The sequence below is a fragment of the Falco cherrug genome, chromosome 2 (assembly GCF_023634085.1).
Source record: "Falco cherrug isolate bFalChe1 chromosome 2, bFalChe1.pri, whole genome shotgun sequence".
Classification (NCBI taxonomy): domain Eukaryota; kingdom Metazoa; phylum Chordata; class Aves; order Falconiformes; family Falconidae; genus Falco; species Falco cherrug.
The window spans coordinates 31,153,828-31,165,831 of NC_073698.1; the positions used below are offsets into that span (position 1 = coordinate 31,153,828).

Genomic DNA, 12,004 nt, shown 5'->3' on the forward strand with positions numbered 1-12,004 from the left:
GGATTTTTCTTGGCTTTGTGCCTTGTCAGTGTAAACTGCCTCTTCGTTTCCTTCCTCTGGTCCCTTCTTCACTGCTGTAACAAATAAAAACAGCTATCATTCTCTCTTGAGAATTTCATAACTGAACCCCACTATAGCCAGTTTAACTCTGCTGGCTGTAGAAGTCATCTGGAAACGTGTATTGGTGGACATCTGAATTGCCAGTTAACTTTGAAGAAGAGCTTCAGCTTTGCATTGGTGGCTAAAATTATAACTTACTTGGATAGCAGAGGTCTGAGTAAATAAACCGCACTGTACAAAATAAGAACAGTCAGTCTTTTACAGTGTCATTGTTTCAGAAGGATTTTTTATCATTACATTGGGTTTCTCCACCCCCCAACTCCTTTCAACATCAAGATACTTTGATGATTATTGCCCTAATTGTGTATACCTGAACATAATTGACAACATCTAAATGAAATGAAAAATACCATGCTAAACAAAGTGTAACAATATCAAACTGTGTTTGTTGAGGTTTTTTGTAGAGCTTGTGGTGAAGGTTTTTCCATTTCCAGCAGAATACTACTCTTATTTCTAGCTTGGTAGGTTACAGGACCTAGCATTTATGTAATTTGCTGTAGAGGAAGTCTTATTACTGACCCACAAAATTTGTATAAACCACTAATGTGTATTTATATGGTCAGAAGACAAAATGTTTTCTCGGTTCAGAATGAGGTTTGGGCGGTTTAACTTTAGTAATATTAAAGAAGGTAGTTCTCTGAGGTTACCAAATATGATGGGAGATTTGGAAACAGTTCAGGATTTAAAAAACTTTTATGCAGACGACGGATGACTTTTCAAGGCTGTCTAGTAACTTTATAATGGCAAGTGTCAAGTGCAACGTAGGATATACATACATATGACAAACATGAATATGCAGACATTCACATAGTGCTTCTAACACCATAAGTCTATGGAAAACGCTTTTTGAATAGACATGTAACTGTTGATATTTACTTTTAGGGTTATTGTGCTGGGCAGTTTCACTGCAACCAATATGTTGGTTATGTAATAGCTTTATTTATGCTGTAAGATACTGTCTTCTCATGGGAGTATTTTAGAAAATTGTATTGTGGTTTTTTTTTTTAATTGACTTTTTGGGTATCTTATAATTAACACTTTGCATTTAGATTAATTTACCCAGTAATGACTGATGGCATTTGCTATCAGGTGCAGCATTAAACTTCTGAGACTGTTCATTTTTTTCCTGGCCTTATATAGATCAGAGGAATGGGACTTACTTTTTTTTTTAGTAGCAGTATTTGTTTGGAGTAGGAAACTAGTAAGGACTGAAGAAAGCTGCCATTTATTTGCTTTTCTGGGGTTTCATACTGAACACATTGTCTGCTGAGTTGTTTTTTTACTAGTCTTTATTAAAGAGATGTCGTATTTATTAAGAGTGTTAATTGCTGACAGATACCCAGGATGTTATCATGAGAGATACCTGTATGACTATTAATTCCCCTTTTCTAGAGCCTGATGACCATCTAACAGTAGCCCAGTCATTAAAGAAGGAATTTGACAACCCTGAAACTGCAGACCTGAAGGTTCTAGTGGATGGAAAATACATTCATGTTCATAAAGTTCTTCTCAAAATTAGGTAAGAAACAAACTGTAGAGTTAAATATAAACTAAACTGTACAGTGTACTCCACTGTCCTGAGTCATTACTGCTCAAAATTTTTGACTTATTCTTACAAACTTCCTTCTCCCTCAGCCAAGGGGTTTACCTGCTACCTGCTGTTCTTCGTTGTTACTCTTTTCTTCTTCATTTCCTTGCTGCTTGGACTTACCAAACATGCTGGCTACTACCAGCCTTTTCATCACTTTGCTCCATCTGACATGTATCTTCCTTCATGCCACCTGAACAGTCTTGACCCTGATTTCTAAAAACCTTTTCCTGCTGAGGAAAAGGCTCATTTCTTTCTGCTGCCTTCCCAGTTGAATCAGTTTTTCCTCCTTTACATGTTTGGGTTCCTCCACTAGGATGATTTGAAGGGTTTGTGTTCATTTTTGCCTTTCTTTCCTTTCACAGGACCCTTCAGTTGTTTCAGCAATTTCTACAGATGCTCTTCAGATTGTATTTGTTTTTCCTTTTTTGTCGCCTACTTGGTTTAAACCTTCTTAACAATGACTTTGAATTTTAAGCTGGCTTCTCATTTTGACTTTACAGCTTTTTGCAGTTTAACACTTTACAGTGAGATTTGACATATGCAGTTCTACAGAGTAATCGCATTGTTATTAACATGCAGAGATTAGTTTGTTATTGCTGGCACAGTTTCTACTAGGATATTCTAGAGACACTGCTTTAGATCTCTTCTGACTTGCTAACTGCTTCTGTTCCACCCTCCTCATTGTTAGAATAACTTTTGCTATTTTCTTTCACAGAATACTTGGCTATCTCATCCTGCTCATCATCACTTTTGTCTTCCTACTTTTGTTCCTGAGTTCCATTGGTGATTTCTTGTATATTACCGCATAAAATTAACATTTCTTTTTAATTCTTGCCTCCCTTTTTTTGGTCTTTTCTGCTCTTTTCTTACTACTCTAGTTACCTGTATTACTATTTTCTTCTCTGGTTTCATTGCTTGTATATTACACTCTAGCTTATAGTCTACCTCTTTGTTTGGAACACCACGTGTCCTTCATCAGATACCACTTCAAATCTTGTGTATCCCCAAAATGTTTCTGAAGTTCTTTTTCCTGATAATCAAACTATTTGTACCTTTTCCTTATTTCTTTTTTCTTGTTCTGCTTTTCTCAGGTTATATGGCATTCTGGGAAGCAAATGTGTCTAATTCTGAAATGGATTTAAATGTATGGCATTATCAAAATAACATGCAGGGATAATAAAGCATCGGGCACAATCTGTAAAATTAATATTTCCTTTAAGCCTTATAGTCTCATGACGCAACTATCAGCGGATAATGTTTTTAAAATGGTATTTTGCAGCATTCAGCCTGTTCCAGAGCGTTGTCATCCATGCAGTGCTGGTAAAAGTTCCTTTTCATTACAGAGTCATTACTTTACGAAGACTTTTTTTCCATCTTGTTCTATGCCTACTGTTTAACTAGATCATATTGTTGGTAGTATTTGCTTGTGATGGTGGTGAAATGGCAGGGCAACACCCAGCTCAGTAAGAGGCTGCCCCAGCAACATACTGCCTGCAGAAGCAGATATGTAAGAGTATGTCCATGGGATTTGTCTGCTCTGCATTTAGCCAGCCAGATTTAGGTGTCTGCTCTGTCTCTGCTCAGAAATAGAAGGGAGAGAGGCACTCCAAAGGATAAGTCACTCCAAGGTACTTTGCAAACTGAAGGATGAGTACCAGCTGATTTTTAGTTATTTACTTACTTTTAAGGGAGCAATGTTTACCACCTTCTCTCTGACTTTTTGCTTTTGTGTGGCGGCACTGGCGCAACAGATTGTTCCCAAGGTCTGTTCCACAGCTGGATGGATAGCACAGTCACCACTATTTAACATGAGGCTCTGGGAAACAAAGCAATGGGTTTAGTCTCCCTCTTCCAAATCCAGAATGTGGTAAAAGATGTGGTGGAAGCTAGATAATAACTTTTAAATTCTTTATTCATTTGACTTGAAATTTATTTATTTTAATAACAAAATAAAATACTAAGAAAAAATCTTTAACCAGTAAAAGCAAATGTGAAGAAGTTTAATAAAACAAATAATTGTTTTTCACTTGTATTTAAGTTATGCTGTCTTTATGGCATAGACTTGTCCCAGAGACATTAAAAGGAAAGCAACCTACCTTTTACATAAAAGTTTTAGTAAAAGAAAAGCGAATTCTGACGTGGTGGGAGAGTTAGAAAGTAAGTAGTGCAGTATAAAAGAGTCCAATTACATTGTAGCTGTTGTAGGAAAAGTTATCCGAGATGACGATGTTCATTTACATCAGCAAAAAATTTGAAAAAAATGCAAATATTACAGTGGGGTTTTTTAGGGAGCAGTAAGTTACAATGACTTGTAAGTTAATGTGAACTGTAAGTTGCAGAGTACAGCTATCAAAGGCAGTGCTTTTTTCTTGTCTGTACCTTGTCTGTCACAAAAGTATTCAGACTTACAAGAAAAAGCTGATAAAAGATCTGGGTGAGAGTGTCTTTGCTTTAAATATTTTAATCCTCGAGTATAATGATTAAATCTAATGCTAAATTGTGTATGGACTCTGGCACTGGAATAAATGCTACCTAAAATAATAATAATTTCTTTCCTCACTAGATCATGTTGGGGAAAGCATGTTGAAATGTGAGAATTGTCTAGATTAACTGTGAACTTTATCTGTTGGGAGCCAGGTAATAGAATTCATAGTTAAAGTAGAATATATTTAAGAAAATTACATCAAAAACACATGGACCATCCTTTAAAAATACTGTAAGGAGAAATGGAGCCTAACATAAAACATCAGTAACAGAAATAAAGGTAAAATCTGAATTTTATATATATGTATAAGGCTTAAAAGCCTTATAAGGCTTAAGGAAATGAACGTGTTCAAACCAAGAAATCGGGTAACTAGAGTTTATGGGTTTGTATTTGGCCTGTTATGACTGACTGATGATTATTCTTTTACCAAATTCTTGGTGCAACTCATCTTTCAAGCTTAACTCTTTACAGTATACAGTCTTTGTTCTTGTTTTGTAGGTGTGAACGTTTTCGTTCCATATTGAATAATGATGATGAAATTATAGAAATGAGTGAATTTTCTTATCCTGTTTACCGAGCCTTCCTGGAATACCTGTATACAGACAACATTAGGCTGCCTCCTGAAGATGCAATAGGTATTTGCTATAAATGGAAATAACTCCAGGTTACTGTTTCTGAAAAGTTCAATTTGTGTATTGTAACAGAATGAGGAAAGCACGGCTTGTTAATTTTCATTTTATTAGCACTTAAATCTTGAGTTTAGCAGTGACAGGAAGAAGGAATGCAGTAGCAGGAAACATGCCCAAGCAGAATGACTTGTGGCGATGCAGTAAAGTCAAAGATGAAAAGTGTTCAAAAAACTCCCTGTTTCTCATATTAAGGACTATTTTTTTTTTTCCTTAAAAAGGCAATAATGCCATCCTAAAACTTTTCTGTTTGAGTTGCTATGGTGATTTGATCATGATTGAAAAGGGAGCTGTTCCCCGCATGAATTTAAGAGGATGTTAGTCACTAACTGACACCTAGAATGAGATCCTATACAGTGAACAAGATGACGGAACACCTGCATGGTAATAAAAGGGTCCCTTACTGATATGTCTTTTGAGGACCTTTAGAAATGTACACATCATCTAGAGAGAAAAAAAATAGAACAAGTCTTTGATTAATTCAGCCTAAAACAATAAGGTAATTGATCAATTTGAAAAGAAATTGGTATGTTTTGCGCCAGGATAGTTAAAGCTGTGTGAATTTTCACAGGACTGCTGGATTTGGCAACACTGTATAGAGAAAACAGGTTGAAAAAGCTTTGCCAGCAAACGATCAAACAAGGCATTTGTGAAGAGAATGCCATTGCTCTTCTTTCCGCCGCTGTCAAGTATGAAGCTCAGGTAAGGAGGACTTCTCTTCAGACAAACAGTTGTTTTCTGAGAAATTAAACTGTTTAATATAAACATAACTGCATTTGACTGATGAGGCATGATTACCGCAATTTCCTGTTCTGGCTTCTCAGATGTTTGTTTTCCCCTCTTTAAGCTATAAAAAATTGCAGCTACTAGTGTTTTCTTCCTGACCTTTTGGCTTGCACCTGTGAGTCGGGACTCTTAATCTGCTTCCTGCCTTGTCATCTGGCACAGTTCAGCATGGCATGCAAATTTATCATCGCCGTTTAGTTCTCCACCTTTGGATTTTGCGTTGCCCGTTCATTTCCGGAGTTCTCCACCTGATCATTTTGTCTGGTACAGTCATTCTGGTACCCCCCTTTACACAGGCAGTGGGAGAATTGCCCTGTAAAGTCCCTTCCTATTTAGGCTTGTGCTTATATTAAAAAAAAAAAAAAAAAAAAAATCCACTTTTCCCATGTTGTTTACAATGAATCATACTGACATACAACAAATTACCTATTGTTATTCCTCTCCCTATATCCTGTCATCTGGTATGCCCTTGGGTCTGGAAAATTTCACTAGCACTCTACCTGTTACCAGTAGTACTGCAAGTGGTTTTTTTGTAAACAGACAAATACCTTAAAGTTTGCTTTTTTCAACTTCTTAGTGCTATACTGATTGTGGAAATAATGATGTGGTGGGTTTTATTATTCAAGAAATCTGCATATGTATTTGAAACTTAGTAGCTGTTGTTATAACTGAGCATCTTACTTGAGAAATCCTCATCTTTCTGTTCAAGATTTCTTCTGCTTTACAAGAATAAAACTAACATAGCCAAACAGAAGATTACCTATTAGAAAAGCCAAAATATGTAGTTGGTAACAATGTTTTTTAAAAATACTTGTTTTTTTCTTTTGCCTGGCCATGAAACGTAGGATGAAGTTTTAAAGGAGGAGAGGCTAGAAGTGTAATACAATGGATTGATAAACGGTTCCAGGTACAGGATGAAAGTGGAAAGAAGGGACTGAAACAAAACTGAGTTAAAGTTGCAGTAGTCTGTGCTGTGTGGAGGCCGTGTACTTAATGAGATGAATTTGTGTAGGAACTGCAGAGAGGAGGACAGAAGTCAGTGACTTTTGTGAACTGAAAGAGAAGGTATCGTTACATCAGTAGATGAGATTATCAGCTGCCAGTTTTAAGGCAGTTGTAACCACGGTATCAGTAATGGAAGGCATGAACAGTTGAGGCAAAGAGGAATAGTACTTTCAATGTGTTGTAGTGGTAGAAGCCGAGCGTATCAGGGAAGACCCAATGATTTTATTCTCCTAACAGCAGAAATTTTCATTAGAAGTTTACTCTGGAGTTTCTCCTCTTACAAGCTTTTCAACAGTTTTGAACATCTTCAAAGCAGAAGTACCTTTAGTTGCCCTGTGTCAGGTGAAGTAATTAAAGAGCAGTTAAAGATACATTTAGGTGTATTGTGAAATAGTAAAACTAGCCTGGACAAAGTACTAGAGTTTATATGGCTGAAATACCATTAAAGGGTTTGGCTAGATGACTAAACATACGTTACCCTCCTCTTCCTTCTATGATTCAGTGTTTACTCTGTATACCTAGTATTATTTCAAAACATGCAACATTTTAACACTGTCATCAGATGATGGATTGGTTCAACTGTCCCAGGCACAGCGTGTGCCAAACTCAGGGCTGCATTGTTGCCCTCCTCCCTTCACCCACAGCTCGGGAAGGGGTATCGTAGAACTGCTTCAGAGAAAACGCAGCACAGTCTCTGTCTAAGGAATTGTGAAGTAAGCCTGGATCTTTTAGCATACTACATTAATACAGCAGAAATCTGTTTGAGAACCACGTGCAGTATATCAGCACTTTGGTAGAAAACTGTTCAAAGAAAGATTATGAAAGAGGCCTAGTATTCTGGAAGTTTGAAAAGACAGAATTGGGTTGTTTTTTTTGTCATTAAATGTGAAAACTGGAAATGAAAGATTATAGTGCTGTGTCATCTGCCATTAACATATCAAATAAACTGAAGACTGACTTAGCTGCTATATGCATGTTAGGACTAAAAATTCTTGAAAATATTTTGTCCTATCCTCAGAAAATACAAAGAGTTGCTGCTACAAGTCATTTGCTGTAGTGTGTATCACAAATATGCTTTAAAATTTTAGATTGATCATCTTCCATGTAACAGAATTAAAAGCCAGTATTTCTTGAAACTGCAAAATTAGTGACCAGGATTTTATGGTATCTATGGTTCTCTTCATAGATCAGTACCAGAAAAGGCAGCTGCTATTCATTTTTAGTGTAAAAATTTACACATTGACTGTAAAACAACCCAGGTTCTGGCAGTAGCATTTCAGAGGTCTGCTGAAACTTAAGCTGTCACTGTCTTTGATAGTCTACAATTTTTATTTCTTCTTCTATTCTCATTCCTTTTCTTGCTTTTCCAGTATTTTGATGAGAGATACAATGTACTTCTATGCATTGTTGCTATCTTATTTCTTTTTAAAGGATATTTTATGCTGCTTGGCCTCTCTTAAAGCTTTAGCTGCATCTTGACAGGGGCAATAGACTTGAAACATTCAATCTAAGGAAAAGGTTTCAAAGGGAAATGTAAAGCTATTCTGCTAAATTGCTTTCTATTATTAATCCCTGGCTGCAATGTTTACGTAGTTAACATAGAATGAAACTGGTGTGGAATGAGAGACCTCTTTCTACTGTAACCCTTGAAGAGTTTATATATCATGCATCATACTGCCAATTGAGATTTGTCTTGCTGCTGGCTCCAGCTCTGCTTGCTGCAGAAAGTAATTAATTTTCCTTTAACAGCAAGCTGTTGCATAAGAACCGGTTACAGGGGATTGACCCAGTGCATGGAGGGAAGGATTGCCGCTGTTGTGAGGAATGCGAGTGGGCAGAATTGGCTGTGTGAAGTCATGGTTGTGCGGCTTAACGGCTTGTACCTATCCTATGCTGAACATGTGAACATCCTGTTATAGCAAGACTGGGACAAGACAGAATCATTTTTGCTATTTTGGATTCCCAGTTCCTAGACAGGGGGACACAATTCCTAGGTTTGCCACAGAAGACACACGTATCCCCACATCCAGTTTGTGTTCAGCAAGCGTCACGCAATATTACATCATGTTTTGCTTTTATTTTCAGCAATACTAGGATATCTGCTGTTTTTAACAAGACCACTACTGAATTCAGTGCAGGAAGGAAAAGGAAAGAGTTACTGATGCGCTAGTGGTTGTATGTTGGGAAAGTTGATGGGTTCACTTATACTAATAACTTTTCTAACGAGCTCAGTAAATGTGATGGAGTCATATAGTTGATTTAGATGGCTGCTACTCTTCCCCCCCCCCCCCCCCCCCGAGGTGGTTTATTGAATAGTTTGTACTAACAAATTTCGTCATTATTTGTGATCTGAAGGGGATTGGTAATGTGAACAATCTGGTATACTCTCTGCTAATTAAATGACAGATGTGAAACAGAAAAGTAAAAATAGTAAGTTTCCTACCAGTCATTCATATTACAAGTTAACTCCATTTGTTCCTAGGACTTGGAAGAATTCTGCTTCAGATTTTGTATAAACCATTTAACTGTTGTCACACAAACTCAAGGCTTTGCAGAAATGGACCATGACCTCCTGAAAAACTTCATTAGCAAAGCAAGCAGAGTGGGAGCATTCAGAAACTGAAGTCTGACTACCACCAAGCTGCAGAGCATGTCCTCTTCCGTCCTAGAAATACTTGTCCTTTGGAGAGCTTATCCATGGTCAGAATGTGCAAAGGTTTGGAAAGACAGACTGTGTCCATCAGCTTAGGAAATGCGTAAAAGTCCACTAACATATAGGTTCTGTAAGGATGGCTACAGCATAGGTGTACGGTGGGAGTTCATTGCCAACAGTCAGAATTTAACAGCAGGAGTCTAATGCAGTAACAAGACTTTTGCACTTGGTCAAGTAATCTAAGCTATCATTATCTTCTCTGTCTGTTTTGAAGCTTTTGGGTTTTTTCTTTTTTTTTTTTTTTTTTTTTTTTAAACAATCTGCATTTGGATTTTATGGGAGAGTGACCTGTGTGCTGCTGAAACTTCCTTAGTATACTTCTATCACCAAACTAAGTTAATATGCCAGTGGGCTTCTTTTTGCCTGGTTTATCATCCAATGAAGATACAAACTTGGTTTTCTGAACATATGATAAAGTAATATAAATTCTTTAGGATGAGAGGCTTTCTGATTAGTAAGAGAACATGTCTTGGTGTTTATTTGGAGAGTAAATACATCAGCCATTAAGTGTTTCAACTGGATATTACGTTTTTGCATTCCTGGTGCTTATGTCCATTGTTCTAGACAGAATGAAAAGATTCTTACTTTCCATTACATGAAGCATGTTCCCTGGCACCCCAGTGGGCCAGGAAGCATTCACAGTATTTTTTCTGGACTTGAATTATTGTGCTATGTGTTTTGGTACTGAGAGAACCATCTGGTCGCTTGTTACCGACAAAATGAAGCCCAAAGAAAATCTCAAGGGAAGGGAAGTTCCACTTGAAGTTTGTAAATTCCTGTCTTACTATCGATCCTCGGATAGATCATCTTAAGATAAATGGAGAAAAAGATAGTTCTGAAGTGGTAAAATGGGTCTTACAATTAAATCCAAGAGTGACACTCAGTCTTTTTCACAAGGCAATAAGGACACCTTGTCCAAATGCATTGTTTCAAGTTCTTCGGTCAGTGCCATGAGGCAGGCCTGTTTGAGGTGAGAGGAGTTGCCGTCCAGACACGTCGCTCTCATCACTGATCATTGAGGGCACCAGATGGCTGAGGTAGAGTAGACTAATTTCTGACCGACTCTGTTATGGTGAAGCCACACCTAGCGTGGCACGGAGGGAGGTTTGCCCCATTGCAGAATATGCTGAGCTCATGAAGCACTTACTTGAATTTTCTAATAGGCGTTGAATTAACCCTGAGAAATTACTACTTTTTTAAAAATTTTGACTGGGTGAAGTGGCTTTAAGTGCCCTTTGTAGTATTTTACAATGGAGGTGGCAAGAAGCTGGATGACCAGGCTCAGTACACTAATATAGTTAGTCATGCGACCTTCCTTCAGATCCTTGCCACGCTACAGAATTCTTCGATACTTTTTCTTTTAATCCTCAAAATGTCTTTTCGAATTCCCGTAAATGACTGCGGCCTCATTTCTAAAGTAGAAATAACTGTCCTTTTTTATACTGGAGGATCATTTCTCAAACAATCCTGTTCCTTAAGGAGAAGGAAGAGAAGCACATTCTCAGAGAACAAGGTGAGAATTAGTAGGTAGTGCCTCTCTTCACATCAGTCCCTGCAGTGTGAGTGGAAGGGTGAGGCATGCAGGGAGCAGAATTTGCTTAGGAAGAGGGCCATAAGCAAATTATTTTGGAAACGCTGTGGTTAAAAAATTACTTCTCTTTGAGATGTGCCGCAGACTCTCACTAGAAATAAACTGGATCATCTACTTCTAACAAGTGTGTCCTGCCACCCCCTCGGTGATTAGTACCACTTCCTCCAGCAGCACAAGTCCATACTTCAGCAGCTGTGTCAGTATTTTGTATTCAAACAGAACTGGTCAAAAACTTTCCAGTACATAATGCAGTTTCATCAAAACCACAGCTTCGCTGGGGCCTGAGATCAGTTTTGATACGTTTGTGTTGAAAAGCACGACTCTGGCACACAGAGAGGTTAATGTAGACAGTAACGCAGTATCAGGGTAGGGCATGACTTGCCTGCAAACCCTGTATGATACAGCCCAGCAGTAACCACACTGAAAGCACAGACACCCGTACTTCTATGTAAGCCAAGGCTGGGTAATTCCAGATGCTTTGGTTAAGCCAGGGATGACTGGAGTGAACTCTGCTTCTTTCGGCTCTGGGCACAAAAGCTACCAGGTTCACCTGCCAGCATTTTCTTAGCCCCAGCAGCGCACTTAGAGGGTGTACTGCCAAAGCCCAGCCTCTGGGTAGCGGCTCGTACTGGATCCTGCCCCACGTGCACGGCGCTGCGCTGGCACGCAGCCAGCCTTGCTAGGAAATGGAGCCAGCTGGGCACCCGTGCCATGCGTAACAGCCTTGCGGTCACGCCGGCCCTCCCAAGCAATGTACTATAAAAGGTCTCTCCAACTCTTTCTGTTGCTTTACTTAAAGAACCAATCCAAAACTGTCAATGTGAAATAATCGTTTTAAACTCGCTATCTGATCAGAAATGTTCTCTGCTCAATGAAGAGCCTGGCTCCCTGGAGACACCGCTCCACAGAGTGATAGTGCTGGGGAGTGATACAGCTCTTCTAAGCTGCCTCAAGTTCCTAACACAGTAATTCAACAACTACTGTAGTCAAAATGGCATGCTTTCTTAGCAAGGCATTTTTGACTTCA

At 38.4% G+C, this 12,004-nt stretch overlaps 1 protein-coding gene across 21 annotated transcripts in view; it reads left to right on the forward strand.

Moving 5' to 3' along the window:
* LOC102051563 (RCC1 and BTB domain-containing protein 2) overlaps positions 1 to 9,625 on the forward strand; it is a 34,494-nt gene extending 24,869 nt beyond the window's left edge. For 20 of the 21 annotated variants that reach the window (XM_055701859.1, XM_055701860.1, XM_055701863.1 and 17 more), the window contains 4 exons: positions 1,513 to 1,639; positions 4,695 to 4,831; positions 5,454 to 5,584; positions 9,156 to 9,625. In XM_055701859.1, coding sequence (XP_055557834.1) covers positions 1,513 to 1,639; positions 4,695 to 4,831; positions 5,454 to 5,584; positions 9,156 to 9,296 — 536 coding nt within the window. In that variant the 3' untranslated portion in view covers positions 9,297 to 9,625. Of the gene's footprint in view, positions 1 to 1,512; positions 1,640 to 4,694; positions 4,832 to 5,453; positions 5,585 to 8,422; positions 8,949 to 9,155 lie in introns of those variants that run through there. The other variant, XM_027815851.2, reaches the window with a different exon arrangement.
* The last annotated feature ends 2,379 nt before the right edge of the window (positions 9,626 to 12,004 follow it).